This window comes from Elephas maximus, chromosome 3, assembly GCF_024166365.1.
Source record: "Elephas maximus indicus isolate mEleMax1 chromosome 3, mEleMax1 primary haplotype, whole genome shotgun sequence".
NCBI lineage: Eukaryota > Metazoa > Chordata > Mammalia > Proboscidea > Elephantidae > Elephas > Elephas maximus.
The window spans coordinates 9,516,236-9,529,413 of NC_064821.1; the positions used below are offsets into that span (position 1 = coordinate 9,516,236).

At 49.4% G+C, this 13,178-nt stretch overlaps 1 protein-coding gene across 1 annotated transcript; it reads left to right on the forward strand.

The window, feature by feature from the left end:
* The first annotated feature begins 1,055 nt into the window (after nt 1-1,055).
* LOC126074011 (mitochondrial carrier protein SCaMC-3L-like) lies at nt 1,056-12,082 on the forward strand. Its single transcript, XM_049881350.1, has 8 exons — nt 1,056-1,280; nt 2,065-2,220; nt 3,174-3,326; nt 3,494-3,601; nt 10,162-10,329; nt 10,412-10,559; nt 11,558-11,733; nt 11,897-12,082. Exons 1-8 carry the CDS (start codon nt 1,056-1,058, stop codon nt 12,080-12,082), a joined length of 1,320 nt encoding a protein of 439 aa, XP_049737307.1.
* The last annotated feature ends 1,096 nt before the right edge of the window (nt 12,083-13,178 follow it).

Below are 13,178 nucleotides of genomic sequence, written 5' to 3' on the forward strand. Positions count from 1 at the left end.
TTTCGGAAGCAGACCGCCAAGCCTTACTTCTGAAGCATCTCTGGGTGGGTCTGAACTGCCAACATTTTGGTTAAGTCCAGCACTTAACATTTTCTGCCACCCAGGGACCCTGTAAAGACTGCTATTGTTATTGTTAGGTGCCATCGAATCATAGCGACCCCACGTACAACAGAACGAAACACTGCCCGGTCCTGCACCATCCTCACCATCATTGCTATGTTTGGGCCCATTGTTGCAGCCACTGCGTCAATCCATCTCATTGAGGGTCTTCCTCTCTTTCGCTGACCCTCTACTTTACCAAGCACGATGTCCTCCTCCAGGAACTGGTCCCTCCTGATAACATGTCCAAAGTATGTAAGACGAAATCTCACCATCCTTGCTTCTAAGGAGCATTCTGGCTGTGTTTCTTCCAAGACAGATTTGTTCGTTCTTCTGGCAGTCCACAGTATATTCAATATTCTTCGCCAACACCATAATTCTAAGGCATCAATTCTTCCGTCTTCCTTATTCATTGTCCAGCTTTTGCATGCATATGAGGCGATTGAAGATACCAAGCCATGGTATTTTCTGTAAAGATTACAACGAAGAAAAGCCAATGGAGCAGTTCTACTCTGTAACGCATGGGGTTGCCATGAGTCGGAACTGGCTTGACAGCAACTCCCAGGGACCTTATGGAAAGATCCCTGGGTGGTGCTGTTTGCTCTCAGCTACTAACCTAAAAGTTGGTGGTTCGAACCCACCCATCAGCACCACAGAAGACAGGTCTGGTGATCCGCTTCTGCAAAGATTACAGCCAAGAAAACTCTATGGAGCACAGTTCTACTCTAACACATGGGGTCGCCATGAGTTGGAATCCATGGCAATGTGTTTTTTTTTTTTTGCCATATATTTACAAGCTTTGGGTACTAGCACATCTTTCAAGGGCACCATTATCCTGCCTGCCACACCCAGCAAGGTCACAAGGACCTCTGTGACCTCATCATCCCCAGGTGCCCAAATTTCCAGGCACTCCCCTCTCTCCCACTAGTCCCTCTTCGTGGTTTTTAGAGACTACCATGGGGGCTAACCCTGAGGATACTCACAAGTCTTGTTCTTGGGTCCACACCCTGTTTGGAAGGATGAAGGCCTTACTCTGCAAAACCCCACCTCCGCCCCCACCCCCACCTCCGCCCCCACCCCCACCACCGCCCCCTGCCCGGAACTCGGGGTGCACGCATGTGTACGGGTACGTGTTTGGGCACGTACCTGAGAACCAGCTCGAGCATGTCTCATCGCAGCAGGTGAGTTTGGGAAGCAGAGGTCCCGCAGTGCCTCCTGCTGGAACTGCAGGGGGAGAAGGTCACGATGCTGGGGGTCACCCCTGTCTTAGTTCTCTAGCGCTGCTGTAACAGAAACACCACAAAGGGGTGGCTTTAATGAACAGAAATTTATTTTCCTGTAGCTCAGGAGGCTAGAAGTCCAAATTCAGGGCACCAGCTCTGGGGGAAGGTCTCTGCCTCCTTCAGCTTCTGTTCCTCGGTGCCTTGGTGATCATGGGTGTGTACCTTCCCTCTGTTTGTGTTGCTTGCTTGCTTAACTTGCTCTTTTGTGTCGCAAAAGAGATATAAAACTCTAATACTGCCTTAACATAATGAAAACTCATTCCCAAATGACATTATAACCACGGGTACAAACCCACAGCTGTGGAGGTGATTACGATTCAGTGACCCTACAGGACAGAGTGGAACTGCCCCATCGGGTTTCCAAGGTTGAAATCTTTATGGAAGCAGACCACCACATCTGTCTCCCAAGGAGCAGCTGGTGGGTTTGAACTGCTGACCTTTCGGTTAGCAGTGGAGCGATTAACCACTGCACCACCAGGGCTTCTTAACCACAGGTATAGAGGTTAGGATTTACAATATGTATTTTTAGGTGGACACAATTCAACCCACAGCACCCTCCAAGCTGGCCCAGAATCCCACCTTGAAGCAGTGGGGACCAGGGTGGGCCTTCCACCTGGAGATGTACCTGGTCAAAGAGCGGAGGGTGGACTGAGTCTGGGCGGGGGCTGGATCTGCCCTGCAGGTGCTGGACACTGGCGAGCAGCTGATGGTCCCTGTGGATGTCCTGGAAATGGACAACGACCGGACCTGGTGGAAGTTTCTACTTTCGGGCGCAGTGGCTGGGGCCGTGTCTCGCACCGGCACAGCCCCTCTGGATCGAGCCAAGGTGTACATGCAGGTGTGGAGGTGGAGGACACAGCGGTGCAGCCACTGGGGACAGGACGGGGCGGGGATGGCTGGAGATGTGGAACTGGGCTTCAGGATGGGCTGGGGGTACTGTTGGAAATAGGTATGAGGGTGGGGCCGGGACAGGGGATGCAGTTGGGAAGAAAGCTGAATAGAGATGAGGGTGGAGGTTGAGGTTGGAGCCGTGGATGACAGTGGAGCTGATGCAGACTGGACATGGACCTGAGTGGGGGAAGGAGTTGAGACAATGGTACCAAGAACTGGGATTAGCACTGGACAAGGGCTGGAGTTGGGGATTAGGGAACTGGGGTGGAGCTGATGTGGATGGGACATGGAGCTGAGTGGGGGAAGGAGTTGAGGGAATGGTACCAGGGACTTGGACCAGCACCAGACAAGGGTTGGTGATGGGGATCAGAGAATTGAGGTGGAGCTGATATGGACGGGACATGGAGTTGAGTTGGGAAGAAGTGGGGAGAATGGTGTCAGGGACTGAGGTCAGCACTAGACAAGGGTTGGAGCTGAGGATCAAAGAATTGAGGTGGAGCTGATGTGGATGGAACATGGAGTTGAGTTGGGGAAGGAGCTGAGAGAACGGTACCAGGGGTTGGGATCAGCACTGGGAAAGGATTGGAGTTAGGGACCATGAAATTGGGGATGGGTTCTCTGGATGGGTTTGAAAACAAAATAGTACTGGAGAGGAGATGAGGGATGAGATGAAAACGTGAGTTCGGGCTGGGTTTGGGTCTGGGTTGAGAAAGGCAACAGGAATGGGTTACAGAATTCTATGAAAAGCCAGGGAAGGAGTTGAGGATAGAATGCCAATGGGATGGGGATAGGATTGGAGCTGGGCTGGCTAAAGGCAGGTGGGGTTGAACCCCAGGCTGGGATGTGGATGGAGATGGGGTACGAGGCTCCTCGAAGGGCAAGGGTCCTTTCTACCCTCAGGTCTACTCCTCTAAGACCAACCTCATGAACCTGCTGGGGGGGCTACAGAGCATGGTACAGGAGGGGGGCTTCCGCTCCCTATGGCGAGGCAATGGTATGAACGTGCTCAAGATCGCCCCTGAGTACGCCATCAAGTTCTCGGCCTTTGAGCAGGTGGGGAATGGTCTGCTTTACCCAGTCCCTCCCTCAAGTCCAAACCCCACAAGTCCAGGTCTTCATCCAAGGCACACTTTGCCCTCCAAGCCCCAGGCCCCTTCCCTAGGGTGGGTTTGAGGCAGGAAGAGGGTTAGCTTCCCTTACACCCCTCTCTCCTGTCCTAGTGTAAGAATTACTTCTGCACCACACATGGGACTCCACCATTCCAGGAACGCATCCTTGCTGGCTCCCTAGCTGTGGCCATCTCCCAGACTCTCATCAACCCCATGGAGGTAAGACAGAGCCTGCCCCACAGACATGAAATGAGATGAAAATCATCACAGCTTCCATCCGCAGAGCAGCTACCATATACCATGCATACACCACCTTGTTCAAGTCTCGAAAAAATCCCATGGGACACTGGAATTATCTCTATTTTATTGTTAGTTGCTATCAAGTTGGCTTGGATTCTTGGTGATAAGGCCACTGCGTCAATCTATCTCAGTGAGGGATTCCCTTGTTTTCGCTCGCCCTCTACTTTACCAAACATGATGTCCTTCCTGGCAATTAGTCCCTCCCAATAACATATCCAAAGTAAGTGAGTCAAAGTCTCGCCATCTTTGCTTCCAAGGAGCATTCTGGTTGCATTTCACCTAATTTGTTCTTTTGGCAGCCCACAGTATATTCAATATTCTTCATCAACACCACAGTTCAAATGCATCAATTTTTCTTCCGTCTTCCTTTTTCATTATCCAACTTTCATATGCAAATGAGGTGACTGAAAAGACCACAGCTTGGGTCAGGTACACTTTGTCATCAGAATGACATCTTTGCTTTTTAACACTTTAAGGAGGTTTTTTGCAGCAGATTTGCCCAATGCAATATGTCATTTGATTTCTTGACTGCTGCTTCCATGGGCATTGACTGTTAATCCAAGTAGAATGAAATCATTAAAAGTCCTATGGGTGAGGGTCTGGGGACCATGGTTTTGGGGGGCATCAAGGTCAACTGGCATAACAAAGTTTATTAAGAAAATGTTCTGCATCCCACTTTGGTAAGTGGCCACCTAAGATGTATCAACTGGTCCCAACCCACCTGGAGCAAAGGAGAATGAAAAGCACTGAAGACATAAGGAAAATATCAGCTCAAGAGACAAAAGGGTCATATAAATCAGAGACTCCATCATCCTGAGACCAGAAAAATTAGATGGTGGCCGGCTATCACCAATGACCACTCTGACAGGGAACACAACAGAGAGTCCCTCACGGAGCAGGAGAAAATGGGGTGCAGAACTCAAATTCACATAAAAACACCAGACTTAATGGTCTGACTGAGACTAGAGGAACCCCAGAAGACATGGCCCCCGGACTCTCTGTCAACCCAGAGCTAAAACCATTCCAAAGCCAACTTTTCAGACAAAGATTAGACTGGATTATAAAACATAAAATGATGCTCGTGAAGAGCGGCCTTCTTAGTTCAAGTAGATACATGAGACTGAATGGGCAGCTCCTGTCCGGAGGAGGGATGAGAAGGCTGAGAGGGATAGGAGCTGGTTGAACGGACATGGGAAATGTGGGGTGAAAAGGAGAGTGTGCTGTCACATTGTAGGGATTGCAACCAGAGACATATATGTGTATAAATTTTTGTATGAGAAATTAACTTGGGCTATAAACTTTCACCTAAAGCACAACAAAAAAAACAAAAACCCTATGGATCATGGCAGAATATCTGAATCATAGACGCAATGTATTTGGTCCTACATACTATTTTTAAAAAACTAGTTCCAGCTCCATTTTCTGGAAGGATGTAAGATATATATAAAACTTTTATTCCAGATGGCTACCCATCATCTCAGCACCATTTATTGGGTGGTTCACCCTTTCTCCACAATGAACCAAGATGTCCCCTTGGTAATTTGCTAAATTCCTACACGTATTGGGTCTATCTGTGGCCATTCTCTTCTTGTTGCAAAGGTGTCTGTTCACGTACTAGTCCTTATTTCTAAGACTTGATAGCATGTTTTATAATAATCCTTTTTCACTGTTCTTCTTAGTTTTCCAAGCTATTCTCATATATTGATTGTTGTTGTTAGGTGCCTTCAAGGCAGTTCCAGTTCACAGCGACCCCATTTACAACAGAATGAAACACTGCCCAGTCCTGTACCATCCTCACAGTTGTTGCTATGTTTGAGCCCACTGTTGCTGCCACTGTGTCAATCCATCCCACTGAGGGTCTTCCTCTTTTTTGCTGAGCCTCTACTAAGTATGATGTTCTTCTCCAGGGACTGGTCCCTCCTGATAACATGTGCAAAGCGAGATGAAGTCTTGCCATCCTTGCTTCTAAGGAGCTTTTTTGGCTGTATTTCTTCCAACACAGATTTGTTCATTCTTCTGGCAGTCCATGGTATAGTCAATATTCTTCACCAACACCATAGTTCAAAGGCATTAGTTCTTCGTTATCCAGCTTTGGCATGCTCATGAGGGGATTAAAGATACCATGGTTTGGGTCCGGTGCACCTTAGTCCTTAAAGTGACAACTTTGGTTTTTAACACTTTAAAGAGGTCTTTTGCAGACGATTTGCCCAGTGCAATACATTTGATTTCCTGACTGCTGCTTCCATGGGTGTTGATTGTGGATTCAAGTAAAATGAAATCCTTGCCAACTTCAAGCTTTTCTCCATTTAACGTCAATCTTTTCTGTTTATCATGATGTTGCTTATTGGTCCAGTTGTGAGGATTCTTGTTTTCTTTATGTTGAGGTGTTATTCATACTGAAGGGTGTAGTCTTCGATCTTCATCAGTAAGTGCTTCAAGTCCTCTTCACTTTCAGCAAGCAGGGTTGTGTCATCTGCATATTGCAGGTTGTTAATGAGTCTTCCTCCAATCCTGATACCATGTTCTTCATACAATTCAGCTTCTAGGATTATTTGCTTAGCATACAGATTGCATAAGTATGGTGAAAGGATACAACCTTGACATACATCTTTTCTGACTTAAAACCATGGAGTATCCCCTTGTTCTTTTGATTGGTCCATATGAACTTTAGGATCAACTTGTCCAGCTATGAAAACAAAAACATCTCTCGGTATTTTGTTTTAAGTGAGATGGTGTCTTAGTTATCTAGTGCTGCTGTAACAGAAATCCCACAAGTGGATGGCTTTACCAAACAGACATTTATTCTCTCACAGTCCAGTAGGCTAGAAGTTCAAATTCAGGGCACCAGCTCCAGGGGAAGGCTTTCTTCTCTCTGTCGACTCTGGAAGTAGGTCCTTCTCATCAATCTTGCCGTGGTCTAGGAGCTTCTTTGCATAGGAACCTCAGGTCCAGAGGACATGCTATGCTCCAGGCACTGCTTTATGAGGTCCCCCTGTCTCTCTGCTCAGTTCCCTCTTTTATATCTAAAAAGAGATTGGCTTAAGACACTATTTAATCTTGTAGATCTCATCAGTACAACTGCGGCTAATTCATTTAGTTAACATCATAGTGATAGGACTTACAAGACATAAGAAAATCACAGCAGATGACAAAACAGTAGACAACCACACTACTGGGAATCATGGCCTAGCCAGATTGATACACATTTTTGGGGGACACAATCCAATCCATAACAGTGTCCAATCTATAAATTTAGAGACTATATGTATCTTGTCGATGAGGCAGTGGTGGTTCAGTGGTAGAACTCTTGCTTTTCATGCGGGAGACCCGGGTTCCATTCCCAGCCAATGCTCATCTGTCAATAGAGGCTTGCGTGTTGCTCGAATGGTTTTAGCGTAGCTTCCAGACTAGGATGGACTAGGAAGAAAGGCCTGGTGATCTCCTGAAAATCAGCTAATGAAAACCCTCTGGGTCACAACAGTCCGATCCATAACCTATCATGGGGATGCATAGGACCACGTGCACACAGAAGTCACAGACCACACGTACAGTTCAGTGGTTTATCAAGGAACAGGGTACAACTCAGGACTAGGATCAGAAAGTATGTAGGCAAAGTCTCCCTTCTTCAGTACAGGACAGCTCTCTCAGCTCCTCTTGACTGTGCAGGCCTTCTCTTGGCCCCGCAGTCTGTCACCACCAGCTCTGCCAGTGAGCCCCTTTCGGGCATCTCACTGTCTTCAGTATTAGAGCCCTTGGCTATGTCACAGCTCTTTAAGGAGGTTCCATACCTCCTCTCTCCTTCTGCTTTTCTTCCTGCTTGTTTCTGTCTCTCAAAGACCTTCGTGGGGATGGCTGCTTAAACACACAAACTCCTTGCCATTTTCAAGGCATAGCCCTCCCAACCCACCCCAGTGGGTGACAGATACTTCATTTGCATAGTAGGCTACAACTCTTCTCATTTGCATAGTCTGTTGACCAATCCCTGCAAGGTACATACCAATCACAGGGCAGGTTGCTGTCTAGGTCCAGACAAAAAATACCAAACCAAGATGTTTACAGCCTGCCAATCAACCCAGACAAAAGTAACAAATGCTCTGGGGTAGAAAACTAGGGCAAGGGTAACTCTTCAGGGTTTAGGGAAAAAATCTGTTTTTCCAAAGAACCAAGGCAAAAGCCCTCGTAAAGAAACTCATTTCACCACAGGCCCTAAACTCCTAAGGTTACCCACCATTCCTGCCTTGTGGCCTTCTCCACAACATGTCAGTTTGCTGCTTTAAGGCCAACAGAAATATGTGGGATCGAATTGATTAGAGTCCTTGAAAAATTAGATAGGAACCTTAGGGGAGCAGTGAGGTTATGCTAACTGGGGTCACACAACTTAAAGAATGTAATCAATGTCACTGAATTGTACATACTGAAACAGTCGAATTGGTGTGTATTCTCACAACAACAAAGTAAATATAATTACAAAAAAATAAAGCCCCAGACAAGAAGGAGCTATATAAGAAAAAAAAAAATGACCAACAGAAATTTTTCTCCGCTGTTTCAAGCCTGTCCAATTTCTTCTACCTCTGGTGATAAACTTTTTTTTTTTTTAATTGTGGTTTAAGTAAAAGTTTACAACTCAAGTTAGTTTCTCATACAAAAATTTATACACACATTGTTATCTGATCCTAGTTGCTCCTCCTTTCCACCTTGGATTTCCTGTGTCCATTCCACAAGCTCCTATCTCTTTCTGCCTTCTCATCTTGCCTCCGGACAGGAGCTGCCTGTTTAACCTCCTGTATCGACTTGAACAAAGAAGCACACTCTTTATGCGCATCATTTCATTAGGCTCTCTTTTAAAGGGCTCACCTGATTAGGTCGGGCCCACTGAGGTTTACAGAACAAACTGGTTTCTCATTAAAACATATATAAATTGTTTTGTGACATTGGTTGCCAACCCCACGAAGTGACAACTCTCGCCCCTTCTCCACCCTGGGTTTCCTGTTTCCATTTGTCCAGTTCTCCTATCCCTTCCTACCTTCTTTGCTTTTGGGCTGGTGTGCCCATTTAGACTCACATACGTGATTGAACTAAGAAGCACGTTCCTCACGTGTTATTGTTTGCCCTGTAGACTTGTCTAATCTTTCGCTGAAGGGTGAACCTCAGGAATGCGGAGGATAACTTTTGATTAACTTAAAAGTTAACTGATTAGGGACTTTAATTACATCTGCAGAAATCCCTTCACCATTTCAATATAAGGTAACCTAATCAGGGGATTGCTAGCCCTCATAGTCACACATCCCACTCATGCTCAGAGGGGGAGAGGGACATTATACAGGGCACATATCCCACCTGCTCCAGGGGACAGGAATCTTGGGGACCACCTTAGAATTCTCCCTATCACTCTAGGTCCTTTATCTTTTGTGCAATTGTAAACTCAATATTTTGATATTGGGACATTCTCTAAAAATTCAGATTTCTGGCTCCTTTGGGAAAACTGGCTGTTCTGGACCCCTAGGGCCCTACTCCCACAACGCATAGTCTGGCTGGAGATGAGCTGAAGCCACCCCAGACCCCACTCAGCTCCCGTGGCCTCCCTCGCCCTCCTGACCTCTGTTGGCTTTTGAGTTTCACAGCCCTGGGTGGGAGCAGACGCAGGCTAAGGGAGCAGACAGTTCTGGGTTCGAAACTCAGCTCACTTTGCTGAGCTTGTCTCCTCATTTGCAAGATGGGGACAACTGCCCCATAGGGTTTTCTAGGGACAAGACCAGGCAAAGTTTTGTTCTGTTGTACACAGGGTCGCTGTGATTCAGAACCGACTCGCTGGCACCTGACAGCAACAATAATCTTTACAGGAGCAGATCTCCAGGGTTTTCTCCTGCAGAGCCGCCGGGTGGGTTTGAACCTTCAGCCTTTGGGTTAGCAGCTAAGCACTTAACCATTTGTGCAACAAGGGCAGAAGTCTGAATTCAGGGCACTGGATCTAGTGGAAAGCTTTCTTTCTCTGTGGAAAGAGAAGTCCTTGTCTCTTTCAGCTTCTCTTCCTGGGCTTTTCAGAGATCTCCGTGGGACATCAATCTCTCCCTGTCTACGTGTCCTTGCTCATCTCTGTGTCTAATCTGGTGTTTCTATATGTCAAAAGTGATTGGTTTAAAATACCCCATACACTGATCTGGTCTCATGAACATAACAAAGAAAACCCTATATCCAGATGGGATTATATTCACAAGTATGTTGTTGTCCATTGCCATCCAGATGATTCCGACTCATAGTGCCTCCATGTGACGGAGAAGAAGCGCTAGGCGGGTTGGAACCGCTGACCTTTCCATCGGCAACCATTCGGTTGGCTTAACCACTGCACCACCAGAGCGCCTTCATCCACAAGTACAGGGGTTAGGATTTACAACAAGTATCTTTGGGATACGCAATTCAATCTAGGACAGTCACTAAGAGGATTAAGTCAAACGAGCCACCTCATCTTCCCTCCTCCCCAGGTGCTGAAGACGCGGCTGACCCTGCGCCGGACAGGCCAATACAAGGGGCTGCGGGACTGTGCTCGGCAGATCCTGGAGAAGGAGGGGCCCCGTGCCTTCTACCGCGGCTACCTGCCCAACATGCTGGGCATCGTCCCCTATGCCTGCACCGACCTGGCCATCTACGAGGTGGGGGTCCCACCGAGGGAGTGGCGGGGTGACCAGGGCCCAGACCCAGGGTGAACTCTCTCCCTGTCCTGTCCCCTTGCAGATGATGCGGTGCCTCTGGCAGAAGTCAGGCAGGGACATGGAGGACCCCAGCGGCCTGGTCAGCTTGTCTTCCGTGACGCTGTCCACCACCTGTGGCCAGATGGCCAGTTACCCGCTGACCTTGGTGCGCACGAGGATGCAGGCTCAAGGTCAGCCTGGCCCCCTGATGGCCAAGGTCCCCCTGCCCCTGACTCTCTGAATTTTCTCAGCCCCCAGAGCAGATCCCCAAATTCTCCATATTGGATCCTGGCTGCCTTTGCATCCTGGCTGCCAAACCCATCAAAACCTGTACTCACATCCAAATCTGAGCCCAGTCCCTAAAAGTCATGAAAACATCTGTCCCCAAATTACCCTCACTCCCCAAATGTGACCCAGGCTTCCCATACTGACCCCAAGACAAACCAGTTGCCACCAAGTAGATTCTGACTCATGGAGACCTGGCATGTATCAGAGCAGAGCTGTGCTCGATAGGGTTTTCAGTGGCTGACTTTTCAGAAGTAGATCGACAGGCCTGTCTTCTGAGGTGCCTTTGGGTGGACCTCGAACCTTACAGTTAGCAACGGAGAGCGTTAACCATTTGCACCAACCAGAGACTTCTGACCCTAAGATGGATAACCCCCAAAATGACCCAACTTCTCCAAATCAGACTGAGGCCTCAAACGGTTCTATAAATAGTTTCCAAATTTGCCATGTCTGACCTCTAGACTCCCCAAAACTCATATCTATTTCCCCCACTACCCTAAGAACTCCCCAGGTCTGATACCCCAAATGGACTCACTGCCCCCGAACCTCAAAACAGACCCGTAGCCCACCACCTTGACCTTGACAATGTCCCCCAAATGATCCCTGAGCATGCTCCCAAAACCCCTAGCAGATCTGAAAAGCTCTCTCCCTCATAATGCTCAGATGTTTTCAGAACTATTTCCTAAAACAAACCCTGAAAGCTGCTCCCCAAATCGAACCTCTCATTCCCCACAAACTGATCCATTTTGTCTAAAAATCTTTTAAACACTATCCCAACTGACCCGTGCAGACCCCTGGCCCTGGGACTCCCCCCACCCCCAACACACACACCTCACAACTTTCCAGCCTGCCAAGAGGCTGGGCCATTGCTGCTGGGATCTTGAACTCGGCCCTGTCCCCACAGACACTGTGGAGGGCTCAAATCCCACAATGTGCGGAGTCTTTCAGCGGATCCTGGCCCAGCAGGGCTTGCCGGGGCTGTATCGAGGCATGACCCCCACGCTACTGAAGGTGCTGCCCGCCGGCGGCATCAGCTACCTGGTGTACGAAGTCATGAAGAAAACTCTGGGTGTTTCGCCAGTGAGCTAGGCAACAGGCCCTGGGTGGAAATGGACAGGAGCGCCTGGCGTCCCCTAGCCCCAAAGAGCCCTGCAGGCTCAGGCTCTGCGCAGGGCAGCTTTTGGAAAGAGCATGCTGGGAGCCTAGGTCGGGAGATTCTGAAGGCCCTCTCCCCATGGAGCAGCCCGGGACTGTGGTTTGGAATATTGCCAAGTGCAACCAGGCTCGCTGGATTAGGGGCGAAATGGCGGACGTGCAGACGGCCAGGAATAAAAGAATGATTTCTGCCCAGCGTGCCAGATCTTTGGGCGCCGGAGGGGAGCTGGGTGCTTGGGATCCCCGGGCCCAGGAGGGAAGCAAGGGACCTTAGGTCCCCGGGTCTTGAAGGGGAACTGGGAGCCTGGATGTTGTGTGGGTTCAGGGGATAACTTGAGGGCCTGGAATCGAAACCTACGATTCCGGGGCCTTCCAGGAAGGGAGAGGTGGTGCTGCGGGAATTAGAGGCTAGGATCCCCCGGTCATTGGAGGGACTGACGGCCCTAGGCCCTTGAGTTCTGTAGGGAGGTAGAGAAGCTGGGATTCTATGAGTCCTTGGAGAGAAGTTGCGGCTCTAAACCCTAGGGTCAGGGGAGAGAGGGGAGTACTGGAGAGCTCCAGGTTTTCTTCTCCCTGGGGCCACCCCACCCCTCCCCGGAAGCATCCGACGTCCAACGCCTCAAGCCGACCGCGTGCAGGGTCTACCCAGCTGGACTCCGGGAGCGCCAACCCAGCCTTCAGGCCTGAATTCGGGCATCCCGTGACCATTGCCCACGTCGCCTGCCATTCACGTCCGCTCCCGCCAATCCCCTCTCGCCGTCCGGGGCCGGCCCCGCCCACTGCAGCTGTGCTTCCACTGGCTCCCACGAAAACGAGGCACGGTCATCCCCTCCATTGCCATTTGCTCGCAGGGGCGTCAGTCACCTAGGACTCGCCCCCGCTGCTCAGCCATTGGCCATAGCCATTAGACGTCAGCTAGAAAAGGATTCTGGTTAACAGGGAAAGCAATCAAGTCTAAATCCGACCTCATCAGGCCGAGCTCGTCGGGGATTTTATGAAACTAGCTGGCAATCTTCACAAGAACCGCCTTCCACGTGTACTCATTGGCTGGCGGGCATGACCATCCACCGGGTGCCCGTCCAGCCCGTTCAAAGAGCCCTTTCGTAGGCCCATCTTCCCAGCCCACTTCACTCTTTGGAGCCGTCAATCTGGTCCCAAAGCCGCCCCGCGATTCTGGAATTCCAGCCTCATTGGACCTCTCGTCCTCTCGGATCGCCTCGATTTGCCCGCCCCCGCAACCCATTGCCTCCTAGAGCTGTCGATCACTCGGTTGGCTCCCGCCTCTTGCCTCTCGCGGTTGCCCGATTGGCCGCGCGCCTTCAGAGCTCGCGATTGGTGCCCGGGGAGCAGCGGGCGCTTCCCATTGGCCG

Coding starts and splice junctions, on each gene's coding strand:
- LOC126074011 (XM_049881350.1), top strand. CDS start 1,056: ATGGGGGCTAACCCTGAGGATACTCACAAGTCTTGTTCTTGGGTCCAC. Junction 1,281..2,064: donor AGCATGTCTCATCGCAGCAG/GTGAGTTTGGGA, acceptor TCTGCCCTGCAG/GTGCTGGACACTGGCGAGCA. Junction 11,734..11,896: donor AAACTCTGGGTGTTTCGCCA/GTGAGCTAGGCA, acceptor CCCATGGAGCAG/CCCGGGACTGTGGTTTGGAA.